This window comes from Manis pentadactyla, chromosome 3 (genome assembly GCF_030020395.1).
Source record: "Manis pentadactyla isolate mManPen7 chromosome 3, mManPen7.hap1, whole genome shotgun sequence".
Lineage (NCBI taxonomy): Eukaryota > Metazoa > Chordata > Mammalia > Pholidota > Manidae > Manis > Manis pentadactyla.
The window spans coordinates 152,492,378-152,510,059 of NC_080021.1; the positions used below are offsets into that span (position 1 = coordinate 152,492,378).

The following is a 17,682-nucleotide window of genomic DNA, read 5'->3' on the forward strand; positions in this document are numbered from 1 at the left end:
TTGTCAGGGAGTATAGCCATTTATATGTAAATAAATGATATATCATAAATACTACATATATTATTTATTTCTGTTCTTACTATGATTATGAAGTCAGTCTTACTTCCTTATATTATACCAAATACAGAGAATCCAAGCTTGAAGTGGTCAACAGTAGCACAAAGGATGGCAAATGGCCAAGGGAAGGTGTAAGGTATGATTTACACGAGAGTTTCTTTGGAGAGTTTTCCATTCTGGCATAAGTTGGAGATTGTACAGTAAGAGGTCAGAGTTGGCATGAGACCATTAGTCTCTTTCTTGTGATTGACATTGCCAACCTATTGTGACACCTTTCCCACTGAGCCTTGGTACAGCTCAGAACCATTTTGAATGCATTAGGCCACAGGTTCCATAGCTGCAGCAATGACTCCAAGCAGTGGACCCCTAACTGAAACAGGAGTTTATTCTTTACACATATGTTAGTCTGAACATGAGTCCAGACCTGATGGTAGCCACAACATTGAGGGCTCAGATTCCTTCTTTCTTTTGCTCACCATTTTCAGGGTCATTTTCAGGGTCATTTTCAGGGTCACCATCATAACTACATTCTGAACAGAAGGAAACAGGAGAAAGGAGCGAGGGAAAGTTATAACCTTTCCCTTTAAAGGCACAGTGAGGAAGTCGTGCACACCGTTTTGACATCCTGTGTGCCAGTATTTGGTCATGAGCTCACATCTAGTTAGAAGGGGATTAAAAAAGGTAGTCTTTATCCTGGGCAAACACATAGACAGCTACAATTCTACTACTGTGAAGGAAGGGAAGAAGAGAAGATTTAGGGTACAGCTAGTGGTTTTTTGCCACACCTTTCAACATAGCATTCCAGATGGTTACTAAGAATAGGCTGGAGTTAACACATGAGATGAAACCTTATCTGCCATTTATAAATGTGTCTATATGTTCTGATTGGAGAGGCTTGTCCATAACTAGCTCCTGTTACATAGACTTCGTACCTTCTCCTCCCCCTCCCTGTGAATGTTTTAGTGATATTCAGTGAGAGTCTTGCACTGTCTCTGGAAGCGGTAATTTTGTCTTGAAGTCCAATTGAAACAGGTTTCTAAAATCATATAGATTATTTTAGACCATACTGGTTCAGTGAACTTCTTAAGTTAACTAACACAGATAGATCCCCTTACCCTTGAAGTAATTACGTATGCGTGCTGCACATTATGCATGTGCATTGATAATGGATCCATAGCCACGTGTTTTGTTGCACGTCATTTGGTGACAATTTAAGTTCCAAAATACCAAAAATAACTAGAACAGATTCTGTGTTTCTGTGACACTGTACTACTAATATTAATGTTTCAAAGAGAAATCCTGGAAATTAATCCTCATGTGCCCCACACATGACTGTGATCTTGTTAACAGGCAGTAGAATGTAATTGGTCAGCCTCTCATACCCATCCTGAGGAGGAAAGGTTATAAAAGGGCCTTGGCCCTGTTGGGGAAAAAGGACAAGAGACCTGTCTTAGGGAAACAAGAGCGCCCTCTATCTTTGCCGAGTAAATGTTTGAGGAGAGACATGATGACGGATGGTTGTGAGGGATTTAAAACCTTCTTATATCCCTTAGCCAATTTGACATTCCTACATTGTAATAATCCCTAAGTGATAACGAGTAATCTGGCAAAATACAGCTGAAGGGCTCTTGAAACCTTCTGAATGTCCTTAAATATAAAATTGAGAGTGTTTATTGGCACTGAAAGTTATAAAAATGTTACTCAGTGGAGCTTCTCTTAATAAGTGGTGAATTGGGTCACCGTGCTTTAGAGACCAATACGCGTGTCATTATTGATCCAACCCTAGTTAGTTTTTCTTTTGATTTTAGTTTGTGTTATTCAATAGAACCTCAAAGGTAGAGCTACAGACAGTTGGGCTTTCCCTTCCCTCTTGCTAAGTGAACAAATTCTAGAAGGCGCTATTGCCTTATAGATTTAATAAAACCACAGGCACGAACTTTAAAAAAAACAACTCACCTTTCCTCTCTAGAATTTCTATATGTAGAATAGTTTACTTTGCCTTGTTTCTGTCTTGCCTGGTATCTTTTTCCTTTATCTTTTTATAATAGCAATCTCAGAGAGATTGTGACTTTTCACTCATATAAGCTAAATTGCTATAAAAATAGAGTCAGCATTTAGCAGCCCCATTAGAAAATACTATAAAAAAACTGGAAAAACAAATGGCAAAGCAAAGAAAATATCTGCAATCATGACAAAGGTCTAATTTTCACAATAACAAAGGGTGACCATAAATCCAAAAAAGTCCTATGAGAAAATGGGCAAAATGTATCAATAGAAATATCACCAGGAAAGAAAAACAAATGCTCAACCACACTCAAAATTAAAGAAATAAAATTAAGACAACAATGAAATGTTTTATTAACATATCAGATTGGCAATTAACAGGTGAAAAAATATCTAGTGCCAATAAGTATATTTGGAAATATGTACTGGTATGTAAATATGGTCAATCTTATTTGAATGACAATTTGACTACCCCTATTAAATTGTAAATGTGAATATTCTTTGGTCCTGTAATTCTACTTCTAGGAATTTATTCTATGCATATCTATTGCATATTTCTTATAGAAGTAAAAATGAAAATAACCCAAAGACTCACCAATAAGTGACTAATTATATGTAGGTATATAGTGGAATACTCTGAAGTTATTATGAATAATGCAGTAGCTCTGTTTGTCCTCATATGGAAAAATATCCAAGGGTAATTTTTTTCTTAAAACCCATTGTACAACAGTACAACTGTGTGTTTATGATCACATTTATGTTTTTAGGAAATTATATGTGTGTGTGTGTGTGTGTGTATATGCTTATAAAATATCTGAAAGGATACAGGTTAACAATTATTAGTCACAGCTTATAGGGAGTGAGACAAGGTGAGGGAGATAGGAACTGACACTTTGAACTTATATCTTTAAAAATCTTCTCAATGTAGTTTTTTATCATCAGCAAATATAGCTTTTATAATAGAAAAAATGAAAGAAAGAAAGGGAGGGAGAAAGAAAGGAAAAAATAAAGGAAAGGAAGGAGGAAGGGAAAGAGGAAAGGGAGAAAATGAGAGAGAAGGGATGAGGGGAACCTTTGGAAGTAGTCAGTCTGTCCCTGTAAGGTAGGAGTTCAGCATCTTCCTCCCTTAAGTGTATGTACTTCACCCTTGACCTGTGGGTAAGGAGCCAGCACAGCTGTGTTTCACATACCTTTTTTCTCTTGTTCACTCAGTCTGCTGGCAATCCTCTGCTTCATCTAAGACAAAAAGAAAGAGTCAAGTCAGGAAACCTAAGGGAAGAGGCTGGTTAAGGACACATCACAGAAAATAATACTCTAAAATCATGCATAAAGGATGTGTACAAAGATTATGAGACCAAGGAACAGTTTGGTGCTTACTATTTGATAACAGCTAAAATCAGAACCAAAATTATCTTCTCTGTTTGGAGTGGGTGAATGACAAGACAGCTTTAATTTATTCCCAATCCTTAGCCATAACTAGATATCCTAGTATAATGGGGCTACTGAAAATGACCTACTTTAATATCTCTGCCATGGGTACAGTTTAGCAGAGCTAGAATTGTCAATCTCCCTTTATTGTGCTCCTGGCTCCCCCAAAGCCCAACTCCCCGCTCCCCAGGTCCTAGTCCCTGTGATGGAGCTGGTTCACACAACAGCCATTTCATTTAACAGCTGTTTCATGCTGAGTATTGTCTGTAATGCTCACTGTAGATAAAAGAGCTCCCACTATATTCTTTACTCCACTGTACTTTTAAGATGCTTCATATAAAGCCAAAATGCATGTCAAAAGTTCTCTAGCTATTCCAAATGCAGCAAAAATTAGGACTCAAATATGTGTCATTTAAAATAAATTGTGATTGCTCTCTGTTCTATTTCCCCTTGACAGTACTTCTACAACTCTACCAGTATTTGCTTGTGTGCCTACGATATACAAAACACTGTAGAGGTTGCAAGATAAATAAGGCATAGTTTTGCACTTTAAGAACTTGGTTTTACAAATAAGTTAACAATAACTAGCTGCATTATAAAGCAACAAGTGTTACATGCCCTTTAAGGAAATGAAGTACAAGAGAACTTCAGACAGCATTTTTAGGGGAATGTTCATGGGAGTTAAGTGACAGAGGTATTGTAAGATTTTGATAGGTGGGATGTGGGAAATGGATTGCAAGCCTTGTAGGTGGAAGCTTTCAATATCCTGAAACATAATGCACAACAAATGGTCTAATTAAATTTATTTTACTTCCCTGAATCCTTTCTGCATGAGCACAATTTCAGCTATAAATAGAAGAAAGGTCTACATGTGGACTAGGTATAATTTCTTAGGAAATATGATCATTAAATCATAAAGAAAATATATATTTTGTTGTCTCCCTTTTATTGACTATTCTTAATAAGGTGATATGAAGGTAAACTATAGAATAAGATGGAAGATTATGGTATCTAGATAGGTATAGATATATAGATGGAGGCAGAAGCAGAGCTGGGATATGGGATTTTATATATCTGGATCTGTGTATCTAGAAAGAGATATATGAGAGAAAAATGGGGGAGGGGGTATGCATTTTGCATACATACAGTTTATGCATACATAAAGGAACACTGGTTCCTGAAAGGTGACCAAGGAAATATCAAGACAATCGGGGTCACAATCAACAGTCATCAGATGTCCAGGCATTTCCATTTTTAACTGAGCAAGAAATCTTCAACAAATCTGGTTGATGTTCACTAAGATGTCATTTTAGCTTTTGTTCCTTAGGGTTTGGTACCTAGGGGAAAAAGATAAACTAAAAATACCACAGTGAAAACACTGTACAGCTAAGCCAGTTTTATGCTAGCTCTAAACAAGTGCTTGGGCTAAATTTCCAGGAGGGTTTGTGTTGTCTATTTGAGGCTCTGCTCAGAGTATTTAGCAAGTAGTCTAATTGTTGTACACAGTAGTGGAGCATCCTCCCAAGCTGAATTAATGTTCTCAGGAACATGCTAATTAATAACTTTCTGGAAAATATACAGTAGTTACTGAGGAACCAACCCTCACATTTTGTGCTTGCAGGAATATTGCTTTGTGTTTTCCCCAATGAGTACATTCTTATGAGAAGGCAGTTCTGCCAGGCTGTGGCACTAAGGAATTACCACGCGATGTTCCATGAAAAGTGATGTGAGACCCCATTCCCACTATGCCTCTCGCCAACCAGCTACCCTCTGCCTAAACAATCCGCAAGTTGAAGCTGCTCCAGAAGTCTGGCTAAATCCTAGGAAGCTAGGGCCAGAAGACCTACCCTGAGCATCTGAGGCCTCCACAAATATTGCTTCTGGGGAGGGAACAAAAAGGGAGCTGAAGCAGAGCTGTTCATGCTCACAGGACTCCCCCTGGGGCCTAGATTTGGAGCAAGATACTGCCTGAGTCATCTAAACCAAAGATAGCTTATTTAGTAACTTAACAACTCCAGAGATATGATATTACCATTAAATGTATCTCCCAGTTTGGGATAGAATAGCGAAACTGATAGGAAACCAATTTATAATGAAATGGCTTTGATGACTTCTTTGAAGATAGATAGATACATACATACATACATACATGGAAAAGAGGTAACAAAAATAAATGTGACAGATAGATATCCATATACTCTCCATATACAACTATATCCATCTAATCAGTCCTTTCCTTGGCAAATGAGAGAGGACAGGGCATGTGGGGATCTCTTCAGTAAGTATTATGCCTGTTGAGTGACATGTTGGCATCGGTTTTGATTCTTCTTTAAAATAAAAGAAATTAAGTACATTAGCCTCTGAAAAAGTACTTCTTTTAGGTCAAAAGTATCTAATCATCTGAGAATAGGACACATTGTCTTCAGAATTCAGAAAAATGTTTTAAGAAGGAGGTAGGAGGGGAATCCAGTTCTTGTTCAGTCTTGGAAGACATGGAATTGAAGGATTCATATTTAACTACTATAATTCTTATAACAACAGCTAATATTTCTTGAGCTTTTACTTGGTGCCAAGCATTGTGTAAGCAAGCACCTAACATGGAGTAACTGCTTTAGCCCTTTCACCACCACAGCCATCAGCTAGGCTGAGACAGAATAATGAAGGCTGCTCCCTCCAGTGCAGGGCATGTTGAAATTAAGGACCTGTTCCCGGGAAGGAGTGATGAGACAGAGCTATGGCTTGTCCCGAGGGCTATCTGATCCTTTGATTGAGTCCAAATGTGCAACTTGGGTTGCTGTCCCATGGATGAATTCATAGGTTGGGTGATCAGTCTGCTTTAATAAAATGTGTATCTGACCATTGGGCTGTAGAAATTTCAAAGATTTTATTTTTTGACAGGATGCCTGCCGTTTTTCTCTCTTGACTCCCGCTTGTTTTATTCATTTTGGGGTAGTTGCCAATTAGACCCAATTGGTAAGTATAATTAATGGACAACATGAATTTCCTCTTAAACCCCAACCAAGAAAATTAACCATAGAAACACTCATTTCTTTTAAAAATTCCTAACACTATCCCTCCCTATGACTGCTTTGATCTCTATCTCTTCTAAGATACCCAACTGTGTCAGAGATAAGTCACTCCCTATTATGAACCATCCTAAAATACCACATAAGAAAGGGAAGAGGGAAATGAGCATTTATTGAAGTCCTAGTATGTTCTTGGCACTGTGCTAAGCATTTTCATATAAACTATCTCTTTTAATACTCACAAAAAGCCTTCCAGGTAGGAAGTATTATCTTTCCTTTTTATATTGAAATAGCATCTCAGAGCAATTAAGTCCTTGCTTTAAATCCAGCTAGTGATATAGCCAGTTAAAACCTAGGTTGATATGATTCCAAAAATCTTGCTCTCTTCACTCCACATGAGAAAGCATTATTTCATCTAAAAAGACACTCCTCAACATCTTGCTACCTTGGAGGGCTTTGGGGGGTCATTATTTCACTCAACAACTCTTTGACACAAACTCCATGCCAGACATGGTTGAGCATTGGTTCAGGTGGCATTACTCATCGTCAGAACGTTGGGCAGGGGACGGTGGTTAACAGCAAGATGGTGGAAAACTCACAGGAGCAACATGGGGAGGAAGCAGGGCAGGGCGATGGCATGGCATGGAGGGTGGGAATGAAGGCAGAGGCGCTCCTGGTCGTGTGCCCATGGCTACAGGCTTCCTTCATGTGACTCGTGGACTTCCCTTTGTCATCCTATGCCTGAGAATATATGAAGGAGGCTGGGAAGGCAAAGGGACGTTCAATTGTCATCACTGGCATCTTTTTTGATCATTGTACCATCATCAAATGCATTGGGGTAACCGTGACATGAAATTTTCCATCATTCAGCCCATCACTGTTTCATGAGATAAATAACAATTCTGTAAGTTAAAGGTCATAGCGGAACTTCATCCAGGGAACCCTCAAAGTAGGGAGCAGTGAATTTATATTCTCACAGATTGATAGCGCTGTTTTAAATCATCTGACTTGAAAAAGATGTTGAAATTCCTCTGGGCATGTTATATTGTATATCAGGAATGTCCCATTGCCTTGTGTAGATCCTCCAACCTGTTCAGTTCAATCATTCAGATTTTCTACTACCAGTAAACTCAACCAATCAAATAAAAGACCATCCAAAATACAAATACTAAATTCATTATCAGTTAAATTTGGTCTTGCTGTTTTCCAGATGCTCCCAACTGAACATGTTGTTCAAAGTTTTCTCTGTCTTTTAAAGAAATTTCCCTCTGAAGACTAGGTTGTGTGAAGAAGGCAGTACAGTTTAAACCTCTGTCCTCTCTTCATCTTATGAAATGGCTTGCTACAAGTTTGCTGTGTCACTGAAATGCTTGTCATGCTTGTTAATAAAAAGTCCCTTTGTCAATCATGACAATAATGGAGTCAAAATAATAATGTTGGGGAAATGGAACAATTTTAGTGAAACCTATTTCTTGGTGTTTGCCTATTTGGTTTATATGGCTCATTTTCCAGTTCAAGCTGTGTACTTCCTGTTTTTTAGAAAAGAGCCTTTACCACATTAGAATTACTTGTTCAGGGACTGGGATCATTCCTTTAAACAAATGAGCCTGAACAGGGGACCTGTCCACGATTCTGAAAAGATCTCTAGAGTTCTTTTATATGCAGGGAAGAAGGCTGAGATTTCCTTTCAGATAAGAAAGAGTTTGGGTGGAAGTGTTTCATTGGCATTTTGGTCTCAAAGTCAGCAAGATCTACCGTTGCTGGTCAGATCTAATAGATTCCTTTCATGATAACATAAATTTTCTTGATCGGACCCAGTCTCTTCCTAGTTTCACTGCTAACCGAAAGATCTTCCATATCTTTTCATCTTTTATTCTACTAGCCTTTCCTCCTTCCACAAAACACATGCAATCTTACATTCTACCCATTCCAAGATACTTGCAGTTTTCCTTAAATGACATACCCCAGTTGGATTTGTTTTTGTCCTGTTTTGATGTTTGCTGAAATTCCAGCACCTCTCCAACTTTATTTATTGACAGAACCCTGCACTCTAAGTAGCAGCTTAAAAATCTTCTCCTCTATGAAGCCTTATCAGAAACTACACACACACACACACACACACACACACACAGAGTCCATGATCTTCCAAGGCTCAGTTATTCTCCACATGACCCGTGTTCCCAACAGCACTGTGTAACATGCACTGTGACTTTTGGTAGGGTGGTTATCTGTCCACATGCTTGTCCCTGTCACCTATAGATTGTGAGCTCCTTGTGAGCAGAACCTGAATCTTACTTATTTTTGTCATCCTGCAAACCTAGCACAGTGCCTGGCACATGCAGGTAGATGCTCAATAAATTTTTATTGTAAACACTAATATTTGGTTTTCTGGCCTTATTTTAGCTCTGGTTTCCAGCCTGACATACCAAATGTAGCACAGGAGCTTCGACACTAAAAGCTATAAAGGAAAGATGCATAATAAAACAATAACATGTAGGCACACCCAGGGAGGGTAAACCAAAGGGAACACATCTAGGCAAAAGACCACACTTCAGCATGAAAGCATTTATCCTGGAAATCTGTGTTCTTGTTGAACTGTGATTGTTGTTAAATCATTTCCATCTTATGAATGTGGAGAGTCTAAGGATATGTATTTTTGTAGCAGCCAGTGCCATCCTGGCTTCATTATTTCCATCAACATGGGAAAACAAATCCGTATCAATTTATTTCCCCATTTACTTAAAGTGATAATTGCCTGTGGCTACTTTTCAGCCTAGATTAGGATCAACCAGTTAGTAGAAATGTGCAGCTAACTTTGGAAAGTTACACAAACATAAAAAAATGGGAAAACGTGCTGAGTACTTTTCTGCCATGATCAACAATTTTGCAGTGGGACTTATTTAGAGAAGATAAGGTAGCTCATTCTCTAGGAGTCTTTAAAAAAAAAAAAGTGAGCTGAGACTTTTAATTTGCTTGAGATGAGTGAGGCTGTAAAATTTGTCGCAGGATCATTCAAAGTCAGTCCTTTCTCAGGATTTAAAATATTTTGCCCATCCCTTCAAAATACTACTTGGATCATTTCAAGCCACTGAAACTAATGGATGTAAAAGTGAAGCATATTTTATATGGCCTCAAAAAAGGGCTACAAATAGTGCTCCCAAGATGTCAGTGATAAACTTGCCATAGGTTTTAACAGGAAAAAAAATCTCTTAACCTTGGACCCTCTGCTAAAGATCATTAACTCTTGAGAAAAATAGAGATGTTAATGCTTTAATACTGGCCAAATAAGCGAACAGCTGATTTATTTTTCTTTTTTAGCATCCATCGCTGAAATAAATAAGCAACTCTTCGCCTCACTGAACAGGCTGTCCCTGTTCTGCGAGGAGGCCAGATTTCAAAAGCTGCACAGAGTTCCGCATGTCACAGCCCTGCAGGCAAACACAGAAGTCCTAAATCTCAGCCAGAGGAATCAACAGTTCTTGTTGGCTAATGAGCCTGGGGGGTCTCTGGGTCCACATGCGGTTCTGTGGGCAGTTCCTGCTGGAATGAGGCAGGGTGAGAAACACAGGCGTGCCTTTCCTAAAACAGGACAGTAAGGATTGAAGAGTCAGCTTTTCTGGTCATCAAACAAATCTGAGCTGAACCCTTTCTCATTAGCAGCATTTCTTCCACCTACAGGGAGAACACGGGATGTGAATACCGACTCAGGTGCACATCAGAATGTACGATGAAATCATGGGGGAGATTCTGAAGGAAGTGGCAGTTATGTGTGGCATGACTACATCAGTTTGGGAGATGTCAAAAGTTCACTTCCCCCTTGTCTTTCCATTCTGAGATTCTGTTTCCTTGGCATGCATGTAGCAGTATCTGTTCTGTTGATTTATTTGTTTCCATTATTATTCAAGTACTAAGAACCGTTGTGGTGAGTATGAATTATTGGGCATAAACCTAGGTATGTAGGAAACGTCATATAATAAAAAGTTTCCTCATTTCAAGTAAATCCAATTCCAAGCCCCCTTTCTATCTAGTTTTGATAAAGTCATTTTAATCTCTTTTAGTCTCCCCCCTCCTCCACCTTTCTCTTCTTCCCCCACCACAACTCTTGCCTCTCCTCCATTCCCACCCCACAGCCCCAACCTCCACTTTCTCTCCCTACCCACTCTCTCATGCTTATAGTGTACCTGGGAGATTGGAAGAGGGCCTCCTAACCTCCCTCAGCCAAGGTCACCCCTGCAACAGTAACACCTGCTTGGCCCCTCCCAGGCAAAGGCTCCGGAGCCCTCCTGCTGAGTGACACCAGGGGGACCTTGGCTACAGCCGACTCCGCCACTCCCGGTGCTCGGCAGCCACAGTTCAGCCCCAAAGTGCACTTCTCAGCAGTGCCCCACAAACCAGTGCACAACAAAATTAGCCTGTGCTAATCCCACCCATATGGAGCTTACATTTGGGTAGAAGGAGACAGAAAATAAACAAGTAAAATATATGTTGCGCTACCTTCACATTTGTATTGCAGAGTGATAAGTTCTAGGGAGTGAAATAAAGCAGAGAAGGAACTGCGGTGGGAATGCGGACAGCATGTTTAAAGAACCTCAGGAGGCCCTGTGTGGCCATGTGAAATGAACAACAACAAGAAGAGTAGGAAAGAAAGCCAGAGGGGAAACAAGGGATGGATCCAGTGAGGATTTAAGACCTCTGGCTTTGACATTCAAAATGTGAAATGGGAGCATGCAGTGTTTTGAGCAAAGGAAGGGGTGGTCTTGCATGTTTCAACAGAATCGCTTTACCTACCGAGAGCAGCCTGAAGAGGAAGCAGAGGCACCAGTCAGAGGCCATGATCGTAGTCCAGGCAAAAGCTGGTAGTGGCGTAGACTAGGGGTGGTAGCCGTTGAGGAGGTGAAAAGGAGTTAAATTCAGGCTCTAATATGAAAGTAGGAAAGGTAAATGTTACCATTAAATTAGACATGAGGTGTGAGAGAGAATAGATGACTCAAGGATGACTCTAAGTTTTGGCAGCAGATAAGCTAGAATAGAGTTGCCATTTGTTAGGATGGGAAAGACCATGGGATTGGTGATGGCAGGTATGAGACAACAGCAGGAGCTTAGGTTTGCGCATGTCAAATTTGATACGTCTTGTTGCATGTGTGGAGATAGGTTGAGGGACATGGTTAGGTGAGACTGAAGTTGAGTGGAGCTATTTGGTCTGGGGATACACATGCAGCAGCCATCAGTGTGTAGATGGCCTCACAGAAACCATGTGAGTGGATGCAGTCATCCGGTGGGTGTGTGAGAGGAGAAGATAGGAGAGGACCAAGAACTGAGCTGTGGAAATCCAGGCAGAGGCCAGGGGGATGGTGAGGGACCAGCCAAGGAGATGAAGAAGGAGCAGCTACTGAGGAAGGAGAGAAACCAGGAGAGAGCGCTGTCTGGAAGCCAAGTGAAGAACATATTTCCAAAAGGAAGGAATGGCCAACTGTGTCAAATGCTGTTGACAGTTCAAGGAAGAATAGACTTTGGAAGGACCATCAGGGATGTTGTGAGTCCCTTCTCCTTGTCTTAGGAGTTATGTAGCTTCCACCCGGTTTCATGTATTCCCACCTCTTCCCATGAAAGACGCTTGCCTTTTTCTTCTTCCTCTTCAGAACATTAGTAAATTTAGGTTTCTAACAAAAGCCATCAAGAGAGCTTATCTTCAGTCCAGCAATGCAAACTTCCCCTAAGAAAACACAGCCCAGTGGGCCCTTTTAGAAATAAGAAAGAAAAACAGGTGGAAAATACAATATGAATTAATAACTCAATAAATGTTCCTGCTACACAGAGAAGATATTATTTACTTTTAGGTAAAGTACCAAGTAGAAAATATGAAATATAGGTAAATAATTTCCAGTAGTGCAGTGAAACCCCTATTGCAATAAGATGAAGTGGTAAGCCATTCCTTTTTAGATAGTTGGTTCTTAGGGCTGAATTGCAAGAAAAGTATCTGTCTTCCAATAAGGGCAATTTTATATCAATCATGTGCAAGTTGAAATGGGAGTCAGTGCTTGGTGTACAGTCAGGATTCCAGCTTAGTTACTCATCCATTGTAGGCATACTTGGGCTTGGCAAAATAACAATGTTGCCCTATTTAAATCATTTTTATCAGGTTAGTTTGATCCAAAGGTTGGCCAACTATAGCCCATAGGCCAAATCCAGCAGCCATCTGTCGTTATAAACACAGTTTTACTGGAACACAGCCATGTCCATGCTCATTCTTCTATGTATGGTCTGTGGCTGATTTTGTCTTAGCGGCAGAGTTGAGTACTTGTGACAGAGACTTGTCTACAAAGCTGAAAATATTTACCATCTAGCCTTTTACAGAAAAAGTTTGCTAACTCCTGCTTTAGACATTAAAATAGACTCTTGGAAATTTACCACGGGTGTTTCAGTCCTACTGCATGGCCTTTCATCCTAATTTGCTGCAGGAGGCACATCTTAGAGCGCCCTTCTTTTCACAGGTTGGAGCCTCCTTTCCCTGCAGCTTTGTGCTAGGGCAGTGGTTCTCAAAGTGTGGTCTGTGTACCAGCAGCAACAGTGTGCCCTGGGAACTTGGAGAATACACATTCTCCAGTCCAGTCTAGACCCACTAATCAGAAGCTCTGGAGGTGGGGCCCAGAAGTGTGCAGTTTAACTGCTCCCCCAGGTGATTCTGATGTATGCAAATTGAGAGCCCTTGTGCCAGAGCAGACACTGGTATGATGGCTCTCCCGGCAGCCGGGATGGGCGGCCCGGGCCTGGGCACGGCCCAAGGATGTGCTTAGGAACGTTTCTTGCTTATGAAACCTGTTTTATTACTGACAACTTGAAATGACCGTTTCTATACATAATTGTGATAATTTTGTGGTAATTTCAATGACAAGCTAGTTCTTTGCACATTGGAATCAGGCTTTTAAGAGCATTCCTCAGAGTGCTACCTTGTTATGTATAACGTTAGGATAGCCCACTTTCTGTGATGGTATTAGCACTTACTCTTGCAGTCAAATGACTCTTGGTCACAGCAGTAGGAATAAAGCAAGTGGCTGTTCCACACAAACATGGCAGAGTAAAATAAAGAGTGATTAAGGACCGAAAGGACCCACTGCCTGCCCCTGGGCGATGACTGTCTCCTGATCCCTCCTGAAGGCGCTCCCCTTTGTTTAAGTGATAGAATGTAATGAGGCATTCACTTAAAAGAAAGACAAGTAGAAGGAATTTATTTCTAGCACCATCAAGGATCTGCTAGAACATGAGAAAAACTTTAAATTGGTATTTTCCCCCTGCAGAATTTATGCAGGTGCCACTATATTGTTATTGCTCTTTTCCTTAGCTTAATGACCTAATCCTTCCCTGGGGCTTCATCCTTCCATGTATCTAGAGGAAGGCATATTTCTGATAATGAGCAGCTATGGTTTAGATGGAGCCAGTAATCTGATCCCAGGAAGTCAGGGAGGGACAACAGCTAGTGTTGGCCTTGTTAAGCCAGGAAAAAATGCAACAAAGAACAGTGAACAAACTCAGACCCCTTTCAAAATATCTGAGGTTGGCATCTGTTTTTAAAATCTGCTAGAAATGAGTTTGAGACCCTACGACCTGAGAAAGAGAAAGAGTGACCGTAGATACTGGTTTGTGCAGGACTAAATAGTTTCGCTTTATACCTGTCATCGCAGAGTGATGATTAATGATGACCCCTTCACTTGCAAAAGCATCCTGGTATTTGTATGGTAAATGATACGGTCAAGCTTAGTGAGAAGCAACCCAGCAGAGTGCCAGGAATACAAACTGCATTTCCTAACAAGTCTCTGTTTGAAGCCCAGTTCAGACATGCACTTCACTCCCCACGCCTCAGTTTATTTAACTGTAAAGTGGGGATAATAATACTTCATTCATGGAGTTGAGCAGACTGAGTAAGCATCTGCCAACCCAGCTGGCTGAGTGTCCAGCCTGGTAGGTGCTCAGCAACTGCTGCTCCCCTGAAGGGAAAAAGAAACTGCCTGTGGTCAGCTGGCTGAGTGGGCTTCACTACATGAGGTCATTTCACTGCAACCCTGGAGTTCATAAGCGACCTTGTTTCAGCTCCCTCTATAATGAGCTTTTTAACACATTGCAGTTGCTTTACCCTTCTAAGGAGTTTTATAAGGATATTAAGGAAAAAATTGTCTTGAGATGACTGTATTTGCACTGAAGAATAAGTTCATGTTCAGAAACATGAGCCAGAGGCTCAACTTGTAGATGCTGCTGTGAGGTGAATGTCAGGAACAGACATGACAGCACTGAAATGCATGGTGTTTGGAGCCTCAGGAAGCCCAATAAATTATACCTCATTCTTGACAGGACAGGATTTCAATTGAATGAAAGTTGGATGCTGGGACCAGGCAGATGGAGAGCAATATATTTTTATTAATGATGAAATTCTTAGAGATAATGCCATAATGTGGGAGCCAAATGGGTTTGCCTGCTCGCCAAAGGCCCCAGAGAGTGGACCAGAGGAGAAATTTGGGTTTATAACAAATGCCTTTACTAATATCACTGACTGGCCCTGGTTCATGGAAGAAACAAAAGAAAGAAGCTAAATCCCCCTCACTGCAAAACACTTAGTAGATTAATTCTATCCAGTCAAGAAACTAGACAGACAGTAGTCCCCACCAATCAGGTTACTCAATGCTGTATGAGGAGAGGAGTAAGGGCAGGACAAGGGGCTAGAAGTGTCACACTAACAGAGCTCCCTCCACGTGGAAACTTGAAACTTAAGAGGAAAGAAGTTCCCTATGACATTGTCATCTGTATTTTTCACTGAAGACTTAGTAAATCTGATGAAAGGATTTTATCAGGTTGAACTTGATATGCTATCTTTTGGAAAAGATGCCTAGATGATCAAATACAAATTTATTACTTTTCCCAACTGTTGGTCAGAAATTGGATTCGAGACCATGCCTAGATCCCAAATAATCAGTAACCTTCCCTTGTCTCAGAGATGACAATGGCAGTCAGTTATTTTAATCACCTAGGTGGTAAATGAAGGCCACATCTAGCTACATCATCTTAGGCTAAAACAGAGCAATCACCTCAGAGGGAGCAGATTTAGGTTCCCACTTCAGTCATGTAGTTCCCTATTCATTTCAACTGGGGGCAGTAACACCTTTCATGGACATCCTTCCAGCGAGGAGAAAGTAAACCTCTGTTTACATCTTTCTCCCCAGTGGTTGGGACATGTCACTCCAGCTGGGTCCAATTCTGAGAAATAGCAAGACTTCAGTTGAAAAGTACAAGACAACTGAACCAAAATTGGCTATTGAATCCCTAAGTCTCTAGACTCCTCCTTACTTAATACAGATGGACAAGTGAAATGTAAGCACCCTTCTTAGTTACCCAGCATGTTCTTCTCTAGGTCTCCATCCACTGCTGAGTGCCAGCAGTTAAGGCCTGTGAAAGCACACAGTGGGGCCACTTAAATGGCTGTCATCCCCCTTCAGCAGTATACATCAGTAGTGTGGAGATATAACTCTCAATACCTTTATAGCCACCAGTTTATTCCCATCTCTTCAGCTGTGCTAGTCCTAACATATAGACCCTGGGTATTGTACATTTTAATTTTGTTTTATTTCCCAAGAATTTATTTGAACTGCCTTCCACAAGTGAAGCACTGTAGAAACCAGAATGGTGCCTGAGAATTTGGGGGTGGGGTTCTCCTGTCTCAAGGAGTTTACAATTGAGTGGATAAAACATTCAGTAAAGCAAGGCAGAATAAAATAATTGCCAAAGATCTATTTTTTAAAAAATCAACAATGGGACTACAAAGGAATGAATATTTAATACTGTTTGGGGAGTTAGGAAAGGCCTCAGGAATTAGTAACACTTGAACTGGACTTTGACAATTGAGTTGGGGTCTCTGAAGGCCACAATAAATAGCACCTTTCTTCCTCATCCAAGTGTTAAACCACTTGAGAAATTTTTAAAAAGTACTTGATGGAATTCAGCATATCATTTTAGTTGGCGGACAAGTTGGCAGACATGGCTTTAAGTCTACTGGCCAAGTGGACTCAGTGACTCCCTGAGTTGGGCAGCAGCTCGTGAGGAGCCCTCCCCTCCCCACCCCACCGCACACGCCTTCAGTGAAGGGCCTCGGGCTTCCTGCAGGTGGGCTCATGCCAACAGGACGGAGAGTGAGGCTGAGTGAGCAAAGCCAGTCACACTCTTAAATATACCAAGGAGCCAAGGGAGTGAAAGAGTATAGAAAGCCGAAGGATGTGCTTAGGAACATTTCTTGCCCATGAAACCTGGAGTAGGGAAAGACAGTCCTCCTTGAAAATTTGGATGGCTTAAGGGGAAGTTAAAAAATACCGTCATCCTAGAGAGGATCGTAAACAGACTCAGAATGAACAGAGAGTTCTCAGGGAGCTGAGGCTCCAAATAAAGGTTGAAGCCAGAATATGGGGTGCCTTGTCTATCATGTGAAGGGATTTGAGCTTCTTTTCTATAAGCAATGGGAACCTACAAAGAATTGTTATGGAAACGATTGTATTTACAGGTGATTAGCAGTTGTGTGACAGCTGTTGTGGAGTCAAGTTAATCAGGAAACAATTTCCATTGCCTACGGGAAAATTGTTGATCATAGAAACTGGGCTTTTGGGATAACTCCTGAGTTCATGAAAATTTAACTCAGATCTGAGTACCCTGAATCTCAGGCTAGTTGATAGAGAGAAAATTACTTATATCATAAAACATTTAAAAATGTACATAGAAATAATTACATTGTTTTCATTTAACCTATGAGAAATCAGAATATATTTGATGGTAATTCAGTATCCTGCCTTCCTGCCTTTTTTCTGTTCTCCAAATTTTAGTGAGCAACTACTACATGTAGAGCACTGTATGATATGCTAGGAGTACAGAGTTAAACCAACCTAACAGAGAGAAACAAGACACCCACACCTGTAATTAATGAGCTCAAACTTCAAGAGATGTGTAAGGTACTAGGAGAATGTTTTTCTTGATGTCATAGTAATTGATTGACAAATTTACAGAATATATTCATTGGCATGGGCTTTTAAAAAAAAGTAAATACTATAAGAACACACAAGTGAGAGTGGTTAATTCTGCTTGGTGGGTTGAAGGGGAGGGGTCTGAGGTAGACTTGTCATTTGAACCCGGCAACTAC

General features: G+C 40.6%; 1 protein-coding gene across 1 annotated transcript in view; it reads left to right on the forward strand.

Annotated features, from left to right (window-relative positions):
• The window catches only part of TRPM3 (transient receptor potential cation channel subfamily M member 3), a 481,810-nt gene that overhangs the window by 278,878 nt on the left and 185,250 nt on the right, over positions 1 to 17,682 (forward strand). Inside the window, 1 exon segment of the mRNA XM_036893415.2 lies at positions 6,388 to 6,462. Within this exon segment, the coding sequence (XP_036749310.1) occupies positions 6,388 to 6,462 (75 nt within the window).